The sequence below is a fragment of the Gorilla gorilla genome, chromosome 15 (assembly GCF_029281585.2).
Source record: "Gorilla gorilla gorilla isolate KB3781 chromosome 15, NHGRI_mGorGor1-v2.1_pri, whole genome shotgun sequence".
NCBI classification, from domain to species: domain Eukaryota; kingdom Metazoa; phylum Chordata; class Mammalia; order Primates; family Hominidae; genus Gorilla; species Gorilla gorilla.
Genome location: NC_073239.2, coordinates 93,709,793 through 93,727,542, shown reverse-complemented (window position 1 = coordinate 93,727,542; position 17,750 = coordinate 93,709,793). Strand labels below are relative to the sequence as shown.

General features: G+C 50.1%; 1 protein-coding gene across 7 annotated transcripts in view; it reads right to left on the bottom strand.

Annotated features, from left to right (window-relative positions):
- Positions 1–1,203: 1,203 nt before the first annotated feature.
- The window catches only part of LRRC74A (leucine rich repeat containing 74A), a 44,295-nt gene continuing 27,748 nt past the window's right edge, over positions 1,204–17,750 (bottom strand). For all 7 annotated transcript variants that reach the window (XM_004055487.5, XM_055361054.2, XM_055361053.2 and 4 more), the window contains 5 exons: positions 14,594–14,689; positions 11,230–11,376; positions 6,029–6,136; positions 4,699–4,781; positions 1,204–2,066 (listed from right to left, as the gene is read on the bottom strand). In XM_004055487.5, coding sequence (XP_004055535.4) covers positions 2,042–2,066; positions 4,699–4,781; positions 6,029–6,136; positions 11,230–11,376; positions 14,594–14,689 — 459 coding nt within the window. In that variant the 3' untranslated portion in view covers positions 1,204–2,041. The remainder of the gene's footprint in view (positions 2,067–4,698; positions 4,782–6,028; positions 6,137–11,229; positions 11,377–14,593; positions 14,690–17,750) is intronic.

Genomic DNA, 17,750 nt, shown 5'->3' with positions numbered 1-17,750 from the left:
ACAGAGCACCCAATGTTATGGTAGATGTTTCAGCCCATAGACTCCTTATTGCATTTCGTTTTCTTTTCTTTTCTTTGTTTTTTTTTTTTTTTTTTTTTTTGAGATGGAGTTTTGCTCGTCACCCAGGCTGGAGTGCGATGGCGTGATCTCAGCTCACTGCAACCTCTGCCTCCCAGGTTCAAGCAATTCTCCTGCCTTAGCCTCTTGAGTAGATGAGATTACTGGCACCTGCCACCATGCCTGGCTAATTTTTGTATTTTTAGTAGAGATGGGGTTTCACCATGTTGGCCAGGCTGGTCTCAAACTCCTGACCTGAGGTGATCAGCCTGCCTCGGCCTCCCAAAGTGCTGGATTTCAGGCATGAGCCACTGCGTCTGGCCTTTGCGTTTTTTTATATTCCTTTTATCATCCTCATTTTGACTCTGAGCCCCTAATCCACCCCGTTGATGGAAATTCCATTTCAGGAACATGCTCAGGGTGGTGCCACTGAGCCTCTGTGGTGCCCCCTTGTCCCGAGAGGCCCTCTACCTATTGCTCACCAGTCCACACTGATTATTGCTGGGGGTCATTGGTCCCAGCCCAGGGGGTCCCTACAGAGCTGCTGCTCTGATGCCCTCATGCTATGTTTGGGGCAGGGGAGCTCTGCCAGGCTGGGAGCCCAGACCAAGAGTCAGCCTCCAGGGCACAGCTCAGCTACTTGTTCTGAGGTCCTGCCAGACTTGAAGGCCTCCCTCTCCTCCTGGCAGTGCTGGGGAAGCTCCTCTGAGGGCTGCTGTGACCCACCCTTCTCACTCTTCTCCTCATTTCTGTTTTCCCCAGTGAGCTTAGGCTGGGGGAAATGTGCACTAGGGAGGGATGAGTCTTGCTAGAAACTTCTATCCTGGCCCTAAACCTCATAAAGGCTAAGATTTTAATAAGGAAGATAAAGGGGGGGGGGGAATACGGCACATGAGTGGGGACATAAATTATTTCCAATAATTCCGCTGCATGTGCAGAGGGGTCTTGGTGTTCACCTCCACCCTTGGTGAAGCCAAAGTGAAACACAAGGGATAGTGACTTGGTTCCTAGACCCTTCGCTGCTGCGCCAAAGCGTGGGTTACTAAATATCAGCCTTCCCTCGCCCCCTAAACTTTCCCAACTTTCCACCGCTTACCCCAAACAGGTAATCACACAAACAGCACAATCACCAGGTGAATGTGCTCGTTCATTTCACAGGTGTTTATTGAGCATCTACTATGTGCCGAGCACTACATGGGGCTGCAGAGGGGCACAAGAAAGTTCCTGCCTTGCTAATCTACAATGGTGTCTGGTAAGATCAATCAAAACTCCCGAAGGTGCCTGTTCCACCCACTTAATCAGTGAATGCTGTTCTTGGCTATTCCTTTTATTCCTTCGCTAAGCTGTTCCTGTCTCCCCAGTTTCTCAAGGAATTTAAAGGTGAAACGCAGAATGATAGACTCCTAGACCGGACTGGGAAGGCTTTATTTCAGCTGCTCCATTTTCAAGGGGAGCCACTAGGGCTCCAAGGTCATGTGGCCAGGATGAGATGCCCACTGTCTTGGTCTCCTGTCCTGGCTCCCTCCTTGTGACCCCACAGCATTTCTTTGCTTCTTAAAGGCCCCTGCCCTCATTCCCTCAGCATCTGTTCCCCCTGTCACTGCCTCCCACCAAGGAAGTCTCCCCTGGACTCAGGTTCTAATCACTATGACAACTGCCCTCGTGCTCTGACCTGCTCTCTGAGGCTCTTTCCCTGCTGCCTAGCAACCCCATCACGTTCCCAATTTGTCTGTGCAGCTCTTAATGAGGCTGCATTGACATGTCCCCTGGTGGTCACTAAAAGCAGAAGGTGGCCCCCTGGTGACGGGCACACCACCAGCAGCCCAAGATGCCCAGAATCAAGCCAGACTTTATTTGCTTGTGCCCAGCCCCTGCCACAGCATCTGTCCATCGAGATTTCAGCCACCTCTTGCTCTCCTCCCTGCCACCATCCGACTTGTGAGGACTCCTCTCGCCGAGACTTCTTTCTAGACCAGACTTGTTGCTATGGCTTCATCGTGTTCAAGAAACTGGTAAGAAAGGTAAGGGAAAGATGCTGAGCACCCGTACAGCCTCATGGCTGTAAGACATGTAAGATGTTAAGACAGGCTTAAATCCAAAGGAGACCATTTGTAAACCCATCTCTGGCCTTAGAGGTCATGCTGTTAACCATTTTATCTCCCCCACTACACATGTGTGCGCACACACACACTTATGATAAGTATGTGGGAAAGGCATGCACATGTGCACCTAAGATCGTTTGCAAAAGCCCTTTGGGGAGGCAGAGTAAACTATGGAGGGAGATAAAAATGGACCTTCATTTTTTTTCCTTGCTATACTTCTGTGGGTTTAGAATTTTTTTTTTTTTTTTTTTAGATGGAGTCTTACTCTGTCACCCAGGCTGTAGTGCAATGGTGCGATCTCAGCTCACTGTAACCTCTGCCTTCCAGGTTCAAGCAATTCTTCTGCCTCAGCCTCCCAAGTAGCTGGGATTACAGGCACCTGCCACAACACCTGGCTAATTTTCGCTAAGTTTTGTGTTTTTAATGGAGGTGGGGTTTCACCATCTTGGCCAGGCTGGTCTTGAACTCCTGACCTCGTGCTCCACCAGCCTCGGCCTCCCAAAGTGCTGGGATTACAGGCATGAGCCACCGCGCCCAGCCGGGTTTAGAATTTTTACAATGAGATATTATTTGTAACATAAAACAAAAATGAAAAGGAGCATGCAACAATAAAAATTAAAACTCTGCTCTTCAATCACCGCTGATAAAGCGGCAGTGTGTGATCTGAAGGGCAATTTGAAGTGGCCCCAAGGGCTCCTGCTCAGGCGCTGAGACTCAGGGACCCAGACCCCAGTTCTGTCTCTCTATGGCCATGTGACCTTGCCTGCAAACCTGGGGACTTTACTGGACGTGGAACCTGGTCTGGAGCCTCTGAGATGGGCACTTGCCATCAGCTTTCCCAGGAACAAGAGATGCCACTTTAGGTACGGGGCAGGTGAGGAGGCGCGGGGCAGGTGAGGAGGCACGGGACAGGCCGCTGAGCAGCACAGGAGTGGGAGGCCCGGTGGAAGCAGGGCGGGCCTGAGCCACCTTTGGCGCCCTCTTGCTGGATGCCAGTGTCCCTACCGAGTGACGCCCCCTGTGCCAGCCGCTGTGTGCATTTCCCCCACTCACTCCTTGCAGCCCCCTCCCAGGTGCCGCGGTTATCTCCTCATTTTAAAGGGAGAGGAGATCCGCGCACAGCCGCAGCCTTGTTCCGCAGAGCAGGGCTTGCAGCTGGGTCTGGCTGCCTTTCTTGTCTGCATCGCGGTTTCTCCACATGGACGACGCTGAGTGGAGCGAAGGAAAGAGGTACTGGGAGAAGGCTCGTGGGGCAGGGCCGGATGGGAGGCCTTGTTCCACAGAAGCTCTTAAGAACACAGGCCAGCCACAGGGCCACCAAAACAGATGGGAGCTCAGCTGCAGACCCAGGCTTGGCAGGGCAACTGTGTCCTTCGTCTGGGCTGGGAGGTCTAGCGCAGTGAGAGACAGAACAGGTGTGGACCCCTCAGGCCTGGAGTCTCGGCCAGAGTTGCCCTTCCCAGCTGCGAGAACTTGGCTGCTTTTCTTTTCTTTTCTTTTTTATTTTTGAGACAGGGTCTCACTTTGTCGTCCAGGCTGAAGTGCAGTGATGCAATCTCGGCTGGCTGTAGCCTCTGCCTCCTGAGCTCAAGTAATCCCCCCACTTCAGCCTCCCAAGTAGCTGGGACTTCAGGCATGCACTGCCATGTTCAGCTAATGTGTTTTTTTGGTTTTTAGTAGAGACGGGGGTCTTGCTATCTTGCCCAGGCTTGTCTCGACCTCCTGGGCTCAAGTGATCCTCCTGTTTCAGCCTCCCAAAGCGCTGGGATTATAGGCATGGGCTACTGCACCCGGTGAACTTGGCTTCTTTGCTGCACTTCTCTAGAGCTCTGTTTCATCACTTGCTAAGTGGGGTGATGGCAGCATTGCCATGGGGCACCGTGAGGCTGCAGAGCGTGCCTATTGGGCAACTGGAGAGGACAGGCATGTGGCGGGGACTCATTATGGGTTGCTTACTGGCATCACCGCCATCATGGACCGGTCCTCTCTCTTCAAGGAGTTCAGTCTAAGATACAGCATCCCTCACTTGCCAAGCCATGGCAGAGTAGGGGGACCTGTAGTCCCTAACACACCGTTAGCACTTGGTGCTTGTGTGCCTCCACCCTCTGTCTAGGGTCTCCGTCTTGCCAGACTCGGCTGAAACATTGCCGCTTCCCGCCTGAGCGACACTTCCTCTTTGGACTGCAAGGGCGCCTGGTACACACCCCTACGGCTCCTCTCACCTCACCAGGGCATAAAGATCTGCTCCCTTGCCTGCCCTCCTCCTGGGCTGTGAGTGTGGGCTCTGGCTCCTCCCGCTGGCATCCCCAGCATCCGGCCCAGCAGCCAGCAGCGCCTGATTGGGCTCAAGTTTCACTAAACAAGTGAATTGGGGATGAGAAGGGGGGTAGACAGTGGGGCCCAGCCTTGGCATGCAGGGAACAGGCAGGTGGGTGAAGCCCCAAGTAATAAAGTGTAGACGGGAAAGCCGGAGGAGCTCACATCAGCCCAGCCAGGGCCCCTTGCAGAGAACGGGGAGCGTCGCGGGGTCTGGGCTGACCTGAAGTTCACCATGCCTGTCTTCTCGTCGAGCTTCTTTATCACCTCCCTGACCTGGTACTGGTTCAGGGGGACCTTGTTTTGCTGAGGAGGTGGATGGAACATGTGCAGTTAATAGAACTCTGTTCACCCCTCCCTAGGCACACCCCCCCCAAACACACTACCCCCCCCACACACCCCAGCCCCCCAACACACACACACCCCAGCCCCCAACACACACACCCCCCACACACTACCACACACACACACCCCACCCCCCCAACACACACACCCCCTACACACTACCACACACACACACACCCCACCCCCAACACACACACACCCCACCCAACACACACACACACCCCACACACACTACCACACGCACACACACACCCCACCCCAACACACACACCCCCCACACACTACCACACACACACACCCCACCCCCCCAACACACACACACACACACACACACCCACTACCACCCCCCCCAACACACACACCCCACACAATGCATCACTCCTCCTGGGACCATGGAGGGCAACTGATTGAGAGCTCAGGGGAAACTGATTCCACAGCATGGAGGGGCTGGAAAAAGCTCCCTGCCCATGGGTCATTGTCCAGACTCCAAAGGGCCTCCCCTTTCTGGGGGCAATAAGGCCGGAGGAGATCAGAGTCAGGTGGAGTGAGTGACCAGGGGAGGGAACAGGACTCTCCTTTGCATCCTGTGAAGTTCATTCTCACTTCCTGCTGCTGAGTCCTGGCCAGCCTCTTCACCCCCGGCCTGGGCACCGGGCACCGACTGCCTTATCCGTCCCTGCCTGGGCCCCGGGAACTTCTCCTCTGGAGTCCTATTCCTGCAGGGCCCAAGTCTCTCCTGGGACGCTCTGATGATAGACCCCTTCAAGTATGCATTACAGGGGGCTTTCAGTACGTTTATTACATGGGGAGTGAGAGGAATGTGAGATTTCAGGAAAATGATACGGCCTAAGGTGGAAATGTTGGGACTTTGGGATGTGGTCTCCTCTCTCACTCCCTTTGTTATCTGCCCAGTAGTGAAATGCAATGGGGAGAAAAACCTCAAGATAGAACATGTGTCTCTGGGTGGCATCTCGGGTCACTGGTGGCATCAAGCCACAGCACAGGAATGACTTCAGCAGGGGTTGAGGGAGGTCTTAGGTTCCCCTCTGGGTCTAGATAAATGAGGGGAGTGTCCCATAGCCTGTCCCAGGAAGCTCTAGGAAGTGCTCACAAGCTCTTTTGCTCCTTCTCCTCCTCTCCCCTCTCTCTGACACACAAACTCACACTCACACTCACACACAGCCTGTTGCCACTAGGACCCAGCACACCTCTATCATCACTTTCTGGAACTCATCCACAGACATCTTCATTGTCCCAGTAGGGTTCAAGCTCTTGAAGAAGTCCACGATCGTGATTTTGTGCTGGTCTGCATAGCTCTGAGAGAAGCAGGAGAGACCAGGAGCAAACACTTGGTCTTGTAACAACGATTGCAGGTCCCCCTTCCCTCCCACAAAAGGGCGGCCCATGCTTCCAGGCCTAGCAAGGCTAAGAAGGGCAGAAGGCCAAGGTGAGGAGCCTGCGTCTCCCGGGTGTTGGGCGTCCCCTAAGACCAAGAGCCGAGTGCAGACCCACCAGGCCTGGCAAAGGTGCATGCCGGGATGGTTCCTGTGTGCTCGCCATGCTTCTAGGAGCCCCTTGGCACTGCACAGACGCTCCCTCCGTTCCAAAGTTGGAAGGACTTAAGTCAAGGCTGTTCAGGCGCCGCAGTGCCACGGGGATGGGACAGTGATCATTATCTACATACGCGATCTGTTAACACTGGTATAGACGGTGTGCTGTGGATGGCGGGCGGATGTTCAGAGATCAAAAGGTTAAATCACAGCTGTGTAATGTGACGGTCTGGCTCTACTAATTCCTGGGATTCTCACAGTTTCACGTCAATGCTCATATGGAAACATACTTTGTTAGAATATTTTTAAAAGGATATTTCATTTTTTTCATTTAAAAAATATAGTCATCCCTTGATATGTGCAAGGGATTGGTTCCAGGACCCCCTCAGATACCAAAATCCACCAATATGAAAAGGCAGGCCCTCCATATCCGTGGGTTTCTCATTCCTCAAATACTGTATTTTGGATCCACATTTGCATATGCAGAACCCACAGGTACGAAGGGCTGACTGTATTTATTGAAAAAAATCCAAATACATAAAAGTGGATGAAATGGCACAGTTCAAACCTGTGTTGTTCAAGGATCAAGTGTATTATTACTCGCGTTGCAAGGCAATTTTAGATTAGCAGAAGAAAATTTTAAAAATCACCCATAAATCCAATACCACCACACACAGGTAACATCTTGGTGTGGACCCTTTTATCTTTTTAACTATCTATCTGACATCAATCTGTCTAACTTCTATCTATCTGTATAACATCTATCTATCTAATCTCTCATCTTTCTACTAAACCTATTGTTTTACAGAACCCACTGTTCACATACGAACACCTTTTCAATGTCATTATAATATTCTTTTCCTCTCTTTTTTTTTTTTGAAACAGAGTCTCGCTCTGTCGCCTAGGCTGGAGTTCAGTGGCTCGATCTCGGCTCACTGCAACCTCTGCCTCCCAGGTTCAAGCAATTCTCCTGCCTCAGCCTCCCGGGTAGCTGGGATTACAGGCATGCGCCATCATGCACAGCCTATTTTTGTATTTTTAGTAGAGATGGGGTTTCACCATGTTCGTCAGGCTGGTCTTGAACTTCTGACTTCAAGTGATCCTCCCACCCCAGCCTCCCAAAGTGGTGGGATTACAGGCATGAGCTACTGCATCCGGCCTTACAATATTACAATATTCTTTTTGGTCCTTTTTAAGTATTTTTTTTCTCTTCCCCGCACCCGGCCTTACGATATATTACAGTATTCTTTTGGGTCCTTTTTAAGTACTTTTTTTCTCTTCTCCCCGCCACCCCCCTTCCTCTCACTCTCAGAAACTCCCAGACAGCGTCCTGCTGTATTGATAGCTATTTCTGGCAACGTCCTTCTCACGAAGCATTTCCTCAGGGTTCAGCCCTGGGGCCCTTGCTCTTTGTTCCCCACACTTCCCTTTCTGGAGTGCACGGCCTCCCACCCTTCCAGAGTGCCTCCCAAAGCTACATTTCCAGTTCTCCATCCTCCACAGCTGCTGGACACCCCACCGGCACTTCAATCAGCACATCCAAAGTGCACCTCGTGCCCTGAAGCAGCACACTGCTGCTGAGCGCTATGGCAGATGCCATGGGTGAGCCCTCGGCACCCACTGCTGTTTCTTCACAGCAGGCTTCTCATGCAGAGGCTGGAAAGCTGAAAGCGACATTCCCCAAGTCCCCTTGCAGCTGGGGGTCAGAATGGATGGCCTTTGCCAAGCACCTGCCTGAGATGTAGGTGTGAGGCTTGTGTCTGATTTGAGAGAGGCAGGTGGTGGGCAGCGGCTGTGGTTGCTTCATGACTGAGCGGGGCATTCCGCAATCATGCAGCTTCTTGATTATAGCAGAAGCAGCAACTCTTGGCAACTCAGTTGGGGTGCTTTGAGAGCCATTTCTGGAATCTAACAAGAGTCTGTTTGTTCAGCCCTCCTGACATTTCTTTGATCTCTCTCCTGTAATAAACCCCCGTGTGCTTAGCCTAGTTGGAGTAAATTCTGTGGCCAGCAACTAAGAACCTTGCCCAGCTACTTTGGTAGGTGCTACTACTAAGACCCCACACAGCCCTGCCCTGGAGGAGTTCACAGGTTGCAATGCAAGGGTGAAGCCGAGGGCTTCGGGAACACGAAGGGCGTTTGCTCTCGACCAGGGAATCCAAGAAGGGTTTCCCCAGGAACTGACATTGTGTAGAGACCTGAGAACGGGTAGGAATGAGCGAGACCCAGAGGGCAAGAAGAAAAGTGTTCCAGGTGGAAGGACCTGCCCTGACCATACACAGGCCTGCAGTGAAGGGAGAGCTGATGCAAAGAGGATCCGGGAGCAATCCAGTGGGGATAGAACGTGGAGAGACAGGAAGGGCCAGGTGGCAGGCACTTTCCCCACCTGCACTTCCCTGCTTCTGGCAATCTTTCCTTCAGTCCCTTGGCCTTGAAATCTTGGGTTATCTTTGGGTCTCTCTTATCATCACAGGCCTTCCTATCCCAACACACACACACACACACACACACACACACTCACATGCATGCAATACACACCCCCACATATCCAACCATTCGCCAAGTCCTAGAGATGTTTCCATAATGATAGCTCTTATATCTGCCCTTCATTCCATTGTTATTCTCAGCCAAGCCATCATTCCACATCTAGAGTGCTACAACAGTGTGCTTGTTTGGTTTCCTACTCTTTTTTGTTACGCTCTTCAATTCACTCCCCATTGCCAGAACTCCTCAATCCTGCTGGATTCGCATCACATCCACTGCCCAGCAGCTCTTACTGGCCACCTGTTCCCGATGGAATCAAACTCGAACTCAGAGCCTAAAATCTGAGGGCTGCCACTTGCAGCCCAGCCTCCCTCGCCAGCTTTGCCTCTTGGGCTCCTCTATGAACCTGGAGTCATGTGTTAGTGTCCCCTGAACATGCTGTGTGCGGTTCCACCTCAGCACCTTTGCTGACAGGAGCCTCTCGCCGGAACACCCTCCCACTCTCTGTGGCTCACCTCAATCTTTGACATTCTTCAAGGCCCTTACCCACTCCCATCTCTTCCAAGAAGTCATCCTTTTCTGGTTGCCGAATCCTATGTTGATCTCTTATTTGGATTCTGACTACATTTTCTGCCTCTGTCACTTACTTATTATTTATCACATGACACTTTTTTTTTTTTTTGAGACAGAGTCTCGCTCTGTTGCCCAGGCTGGAGTGCAGTGGCATAATCTCAGCTCGCTGCAGCCTCCGCCTCCTGGGTTCAAGCGATTCTTGTGCCTCAGTTTCCCAAGTAGCTGGGATTATAGGCATCTGCCACCACGCTCGGCTAATTTTTGTATTTTTAGAAGAGATGGGGTTTCGCCATGTTGGCCAGGCTGGTCTCAAACTCCTGACCTCAAGTGATCTGCCCGCTTTGGCCTCCCAAATCGCTGGGATTACAGGCATAGCCACCGTGCCTGGCCATATGAAACTTTCTATGGTCTGTGGGTCGTCACTTTAGCCATCCCATCTTTCCAACGAGATTGTTGATCCCCTGAGGGGAAGGGCTATGTTGGACTCTGCATGTCTTGTTTGGTCTCCAAGATTCTTTTTCTGTGTGTCTTTAAAACAAGAGGTGGGGTCCCCACTTTGCATCAGACAGCTCCATTCCTGTTCACTGGAGCACCCTGCTCCCCTTGCAAAACAGGTTTGCCTTGGTTCCATCTGAAGTCATCTTACTTGTACAAATACTTGACACCGCTTTGCCTTCTAGAATTTTTCACATAACAATTTTCATGTGGGAGCTCTTTTATTTAGCTCTAGAAACGGAGGCACAGAGCAGACCCACTGGGGGCAGGAAGCAGCCCGGGGACACACCCTGCAGAACGTGCATTGGCAGAGCAGCATCCCCACGCCTGTTCCCCAGGTAGTAACTGCTCTGCGGCCAGCAGCAGGCTCCTCGCCCCCACTGCAGGGTGAGAGGCCCGCTGTGGAAACACCAAAGCAGGGTCTGAGCACTGTTCTGCAAGACAATGGGACTAGAGGAGCAATAACATCCCTTTCAGCACTAATATTCTCTGATTTTGTATTTCCACTGTTACATCTGCCTCCTGTGATTGCTAGAGCTAATCTAAGAAAAGATGAGTTGGGGGCAAGTTATCATTAGAAACAAAGGACTCGAGTGTCTCTCTTTGGCTGAACCCGCCAAATAGCCATCCTGACCACAGGGATGTCTTGACATCCTTACCAGCGGTTGGAAAGAACAGCTTTACCTCTGCCTCCTGTGATTGCCAGAGATAATCTAAGAAAACATGAGTCGGGGGCAAGTTACCATTAGAAACAAAGGACTGAAGTGTCTCTTTGGCTGGAGCTGCCAAATAGCCATCCTGACCACAGGGATGTCTTGATATCCTTACCAGCAGTTGGAAAGAAACTATGTCTATAATAAGCAGGTGCTTGTTCTATACCAGGCATCCTTCTAAGCACTTCATGCATTTTACATAATTTGATTTTCCAAGCAATCCTACTGGGTGGCTACTGTTGTGTCCATTCTGCAGGTGAAGAGACTGTGACCCAGAGAGCTTTAGTAACTTGCCCTTGGTCATACGCTAGCAGGTGGAGGAGCCCGGGTGGGGGAATCCATTCTGTCCACCTGCCCCCTTCAGCTAGATCTCAGCCCTTCCCTTCCTCTGGAGATCAGGAAGCACTGCTGAGGGATCCGGTAGCCACAGAGAATATTCATTCCATGTCTGCAGTCCAAGGGACTGAGACATTCCTTATCAGAGAGGGCTGTACAGACACTGTGGGGAGGGAGAAGTCTGGAAACTGATTTGGAGCCATTGGTCAGCTTTCCCCAGGGCTCCCTGGAGGCCCTGAGAGGAAGGCAGGAGCTCACCTGGATCAGTTTCATGGGGTTTGTCAACAAGAAGATGGTTTTCTTGGCAGAGAGGCCTTGTACTGCCTTGAATACCACATCCAGCTGCGGGTGAACGGCATACACTCCGTCCAACGTTTTCATGAACTGCTCCGACACCAGCACGTTCTGTGGCAGGGAGAGAGGGGACCCATGATGATGAGGGCACTGCCATCGTGCCTGCCCAACCAGTGCACCCTACCCCTTCCACCCAAGCCAAAGTCAGGAAGTTTTGTCTCTTCCAGTTTGTTCTCAGTGCTGCTCCTGGACTGGGATAGTTCGGGTATTTTAGAGCTTGTAAATTGACTTGTAAGTTTCCTGGGTAATTTTGATGGGATGTTTTTGTTGAGTGCTGGTGGCTTGTCACCTGCAGCCAGTTCAGCTCCGCTCTCAGATGGCATCTGCATCTGACAGATGATTTACAGCTTTGGAGTGGCAAGATAGTCCTTAAACAAAGCCCTGAAATGTCCATGTCTGCGTGAGTGTTGTTTGTCAGAGAAAGTGCCCTGGAAGAGGACCCCTGATTCCAATAAGTGACCAGGGACGAAATGGAAACTTCCCCTTCTGGAAGTGCCCTCAGAGCTGGTTTGTAGGACATGGGAGAAAATGTGCCCTGTGAAATAGTGTTTGATCAAACCTGGGCTCCACCAGTTTGGTCAGCCTGCTTCATTCCTCAGATGTGGCTTGGAGTACATTTTGCCCTTTCAAAGAATTAAACCCCTGTTTAAGGGCAGAAGGCTTTGTAGAGATTCTAGAGAAAGTTCTAGGAGCATCTACAAAAGAGGAATTTCTATACTGTTCAGAGTTATGGCGGCATTGTTGACAAAAGGGAAGGAGAAGGCTAATACAGGCTCGATGTCTCAAGCCTGTAATCCCAGCACTTTGGGAGGCCAAGGTGGGTGTATCACTTGAGGTCGGAAATTCAAGACCAGCCTGGCCAACATGGTGAAACTCTGTTTCTACTAAAAATACAAAAAAATTAGCCAGGTGTGGTGGTGGGCGCCTGTAATCCCAGCTACTCAGGATGCTGAGGCAGGAGAATCACTTGAACCTGGGAGGTAGAGGTTGCAGTGAGCCGAGACTGTGCCATTGCACTCCAGCCTGGGTGACAAAGTGAGACTCCATCCCCAACCCCCCCCCCCCCAAAAAAAAAAAAAAAAAGAAGGCTAATTCAGACCTATTTGTTCTGGTAGGCTTGTTAAGTGCCAATGTGGTCACAGCTTACGGGTTTATGGGCCATCTAGAGCCTAAACAGCACCATTTCTTTTATGTTTCTTTTTTTTTTTTTTGAGACGGAGTTTCATTCTTGTTGCCCAGGCTGAAGTGCAATGGTGCAATCTTGGCTTATCACAACCTCCGCCTCCCAGGTTCAAGTGATTCTCCTGCTTCAGCCTCCCAAGTAGCTGTGATTACAGGCATGCGCCACCATGGCCGGCTAATTTTGTATTTTTAGTAGAGACGGGGTTTCTCCATGTTGGTCAGGCTGGTCTCAAACTCTTGACCTCAGGTGATCCACCCGCCTCGGCCTCCCAAAGTGCTGGGATTACAGGCATGAGTCACTGCGCCTGAGAGAACGTTTCTAATGTTCTCTCAAACACACTAAGGCAGTGCCTGGGTCCATGCCTTCCAACGTGTACTGCCTGGGAAAGGAAAATACAGATGCCAACAAAATCTGAATCTGCAGTGGAGACTCAGGGGTGAAGGCAGCATCCTGGCCTGCAGATTCAGAACCAGAGCATGAGGATGGGGAAAGGAAGGAAGACCCAGGAAGCACAAGAAGGGCCTGGGGCAGGGAGGACAGGTGAGAGAACAAAGGGAAAGAAAAGCAGCTATGTTTGACAATGTCTCAAAATCTGTGGCAAGTAAAAACCCACATTGTATTAATTATTCAGTTCTAAGGAGCTTGGGTTTAAATATTCAAATGCCATCACTGGAGGCTGAGTGCAGTGGCTCACACCTCTAATCCCAGCACTTTGGGAGGCTGAAGTGGGTGGATCACTTGAGGTCGGGAGTTCGAGACCAGCCTGGGCAAAACGGTGAAACCCTATCTCTACTAAAAATACAAAAAATTAGCCTGGCATGTTGGCACACACCTGTAGTCCCAGATACTCTGGAGGCTGAGGCACAGAACTGCTTGAACCCAGGAGGCGGAGGTGAGCCGAGATCACATTACTGCACTCCAGCCTGGGCAACAGGTGAGACTCTGTTTCAGTTTACTTATATGTAAAATGGGAAAATGAGGAAAAGTACTTGTTATGGGTTGAATTTTGCCCCCTCCCAAAAAAAGATGTTGGAGTTCTAACCCTAGGACCCATGAATGTGAACTTGTTTGGAAACAGGGTCTTTGCAGATGGTCAAGTTAAAATGAGGTAATTAGGGTGGGTACTAATCTAATAAGACTGTGCCCTTATATAAAGGGGACATTTGGATACAGAGACAGGGAGAATGCCATGTGAAGCAGAAGGTAGAGATGGGAGTGATGCTTCTACAAGCTAAGGAACACCAAAGCATGACAGGAACCATCAGAAGCCAGGGGAGAGGTCAGGAACAGATTCTCTCTCACAGCCCTAAGAAGGAATCAGGCCTGCTGACACCTTACTCTTGGACTTCCAGCTTCCAGAACTGTGAGACAATACATGTCTGTTGTTTAAGCCACCCAGTGTGTGGTACTTCACAGCAGCCTTAGGAAATTAATGCAGTATTCTACCTACCTTCTAGAGTAGGATAAAAATGAGCTGGAATATATAAAATCACTTTGGGAAAAACAGAGTATAAAATGGTAGACAAGTATAGGCTATCATCAGATGCCACCTGTGTGCTGATTCAGGCAAGAGTTCCCAGCAGGATCTGAAGTCACCTCCTGGGGCTTTCCTCCTTTATCAAGAGATTTTCACCCAGAAATACTGCTCTGAGTCTAACAGGCCAACTCATGAAATGAAAATAAAGTATGTGTTTTAATACGCAGATTCTACAAATTTTGTTATTCTGGAACCATTCAGGGACCGAGGGCCACTCATCTGCAAAGCTGATGTTAAAGAATTCTGTTTTGGAGTCCTCCTGCCTTTCTTTTTGGCATTTTCTTATCTCTACTCTCAGGTTTTCATAGCCCTAGTTTCTAGCATCTGGTAAATTATTTCTCACTATGATGTTACTGACTAATAGCTACTCTTCCTAAAAGGATCCCTGGAGAGGGCAGAGCTGTAACAAAAGAAGTGACCCTTTCATGGAGCACTTGTGTGAGGGCCTGTGAGGGATAGAGCTGTTGGCTCTGGCCAACACAGAGTATAGAGTGGACAGGGTCACTGGCTTGCGCCCAGATGCAAGCAACTACCATTTGATCACTTACGGAAATATCAAGTTCTTCCATCCTGGATTTGGGGTTCCTCTTGATAGCCAGGATAAGTAAAATAGCCCCATCCATATTTATGGGATTCAGAAAAAGCTATAGAGGGAGAATCAAGACAAGAGGAGGCTGAGATGGGAGGAGAGGCTGGCCCAGAGCACAGTTTTTACATCTCATCAAATCACAACCTCTGTCTCACACCCAGACTTCACTGTAAGTAATTATCTCCTTGTCCGTCTGTTTGTTTATCCATCTGTCTGCCTATCTCACTGCTCATCCATCCATCCATCCATCCATTCATCCATCCATCTACCTACCCATTTATCCATCTCACTGCTCTCCCATCGATCCATCCATCTATCCACCTACCCACCATCTGTCCATCTCACTGCTCATCCATCCAACCATCTATCCATCCATTCATCCACCTATATACTCATCCATCTCACTGCTCATCCATCTGCCTATCCATCCATCCATCCATCCAACCACCAACTTATCCATCTCACTGCTCTCCCCTCCATGCATCCATCCACTCACCCACCCATCTATCCATCTCACTGCTCATCCACCCAACCATCTATCTATCTATTCATCCACCTGTCCATCTCCTCATCCATCCACCTCTCATCCATCCATGCATCCATCCATGCATCCATCCATCCATCCATCCATCCACTCACTTATCCATCTCACTGCTCATCCATCCATCCATCCATCCACTCATCCATCTCACTGCTCATCCATCTCACTGCTCATCCATCCATCCATCCATCCATCCACTCACTTATCCATCTCACTGCTCATCCATCCATCCACCCATGCATCTGTCCATCCAACTGCTCATTTATCCAACCATCTCATACTCATCCATCCACCTGTCATCCATCCATCCATCCATCCACCCAGCACATATTAATTAGAGGCTTGCCATATGCCAGCTACTGCACTAAGCACTGAGGGACACACAGGCAGACATGGCAAGGTTTCTGCCCTCGGGTAGCTTAACACTGTAATTGGGGGAGACAGGCAAACAAGCCAATAGCATCAGAAGTGTTATGACAGCAGTGACAGAGGTACACCTGGGTACTGCAGGAGCAAGGAAAGGAGCATGCAGCATAGGGGAGGGGACCATGGAGCTAAGCCTTGCAGGACTAATGAGGATTAGTGAGGTCTGAGGAAGGGGGGCAAAACCAGAGGAGGAAACAAGATTCACCAAAGAAGAAAAGAGCAGGCAAGTGCAAAGGCATAGGGGTGTGAAACAGCAAGAGATGTTTGTGAGCAGAAGCAGAGAGAATGAGGCCACAGAGCTGGGATGGGCCACATCATGGAGAACCTTATAGGCTTGGAGAATGAACAAGGACATTATCCCAGTGGAGCTAGGAGCTGCTGAAGCATGGATGGAAGTTAATGGAAGGGACTGTGGAGCCTGGTGGCTCTGCTTACCAGCTGCCTGGCCTCGCATTAATTCCCTGATCACTTTGTACTTATCACCTATGGCTGCTCTGAGGACTTACCATATCAATTCAGGCAAAGCATTAAAACGAGTGCCTGGTATGCAGTATGCTGTCAATGAACAATAGTTCTTATTATTGAAGGCTTTCAGCTAAGTGGCTTCAACATGAGGCAGCCAAAACTCTTACTGAGCCCCTAGTATATGTCAGCTGCATCCCAGGCTCTGATGTACTCCAGTGAGAAAATGCAGACTAGGGCCTGGACCTCGTGGAGCTCAGCATCTAGAATCCTTTGCTGGACTCACTTCCTAATGGGAATTCCTTATTTTTCCAAGCTTAGGGCAAGGGGCATCAGGGCTGGATGTGGAGACCCATAGATAATTCATGTGGCAAAGTTGATGTGGTCTCCATGGTGGCCAAACTAAGAGTTTTGTCTTAAACTTTTCTCTTTTACTTCTAAAACATTTTAGAAAATTGAGATATATTCACTACATATGGTCATTGTGGAAAAATGAGAAAAGCGGTAAAAAATGGTTTAAACCATGTATACCCACAAAACAGCAAGACCTCTATTGCCATTTTGCTGAGGCAACTGCTTAATCTTTTAAAATTCAGTTTCTCAGACTGTCCCTGGCTTCGTCAGCCACTGGGGCTGAGCCACCCACAGCCTGGGTCAGTCTCTGTCTGAGTTGTGCCTGGCCCCGCTCCACCCCAGCTGGGACTGCCAGATCTCCTGGTCACTAGATGGCCAGTCTGTTTGGTCTGTAGTCACTGTGCTCCTTCTGCCTGTCAGAATCTGGCTTCCTCCTGTCCTCTTAGCAGCTCCTCGTGGTTGTCCTCTCAGATGGCAGCCCCTTCCTCACTGTCTCCTCACTGCTTTCCTTCTTCAGGACCCTCACATCTGTGGTCTCTCCAACCACCCTCACATCTTGAGGGAGTTGGAGTTGCCATGGAAAACCACGTACAGCAGGCTTCCCTCTGCCTCCTCCTACTTGTGTGGCATAAGCAAGTCACACAGCCTCAGTTTTCTCATCTGACAAGTGGGGCTAACAGAGCCCACATTACCAAGTGAGGCTATGAGTAATGACAGCTGGCTCTTGGCAGGTGCCCCAGAAAGGGGGATGATTAATAGAAGTCCTCACCTTTCATGTATTTTCCAAATGCTCAATAGCATCTATATTATAAATTAGCATCTACTAGTAAATTAATTTAAAATGAAACATGTATTCATTAATTCATTCATTTAATGAATATTCACTGGGCTTCTACAGTGTGCCCAACACTATGCTAGGTATGAGGGACTAGGTATGAGGAGTTTAATGATGGGCAAAACCAGTCTTCATTCTTTCTTTTTGAGACAGAGTCTTGCTCTGTCACCCAGGCTGGAGTGCAGTGGCATGGTCTCGGCTCACTGCAACCTCCGCCTCCTGGGTTCAGTGATTCTTCTGCCTCAGCCTCCCAAGTAGCTGGGATTACAGGCATGCACAATCACGCCTGGCTAATTTTGTATTTTTAGTAGAGACAAGGTTTCACCATGTTGGCCAGGCTGGTCTTAAACTGGTGACCTCAAGCGATCCACCCACCTTGGCCTCCCAAAGGGCTGGGATTACAGGCATAAGCCACCGCACCTGGCCCAAACACAGTCTTCATTCTGATGAAGCTTTCACATTCGAGGGGATGACAGGCGAGCAAAGAGCCCTCACATG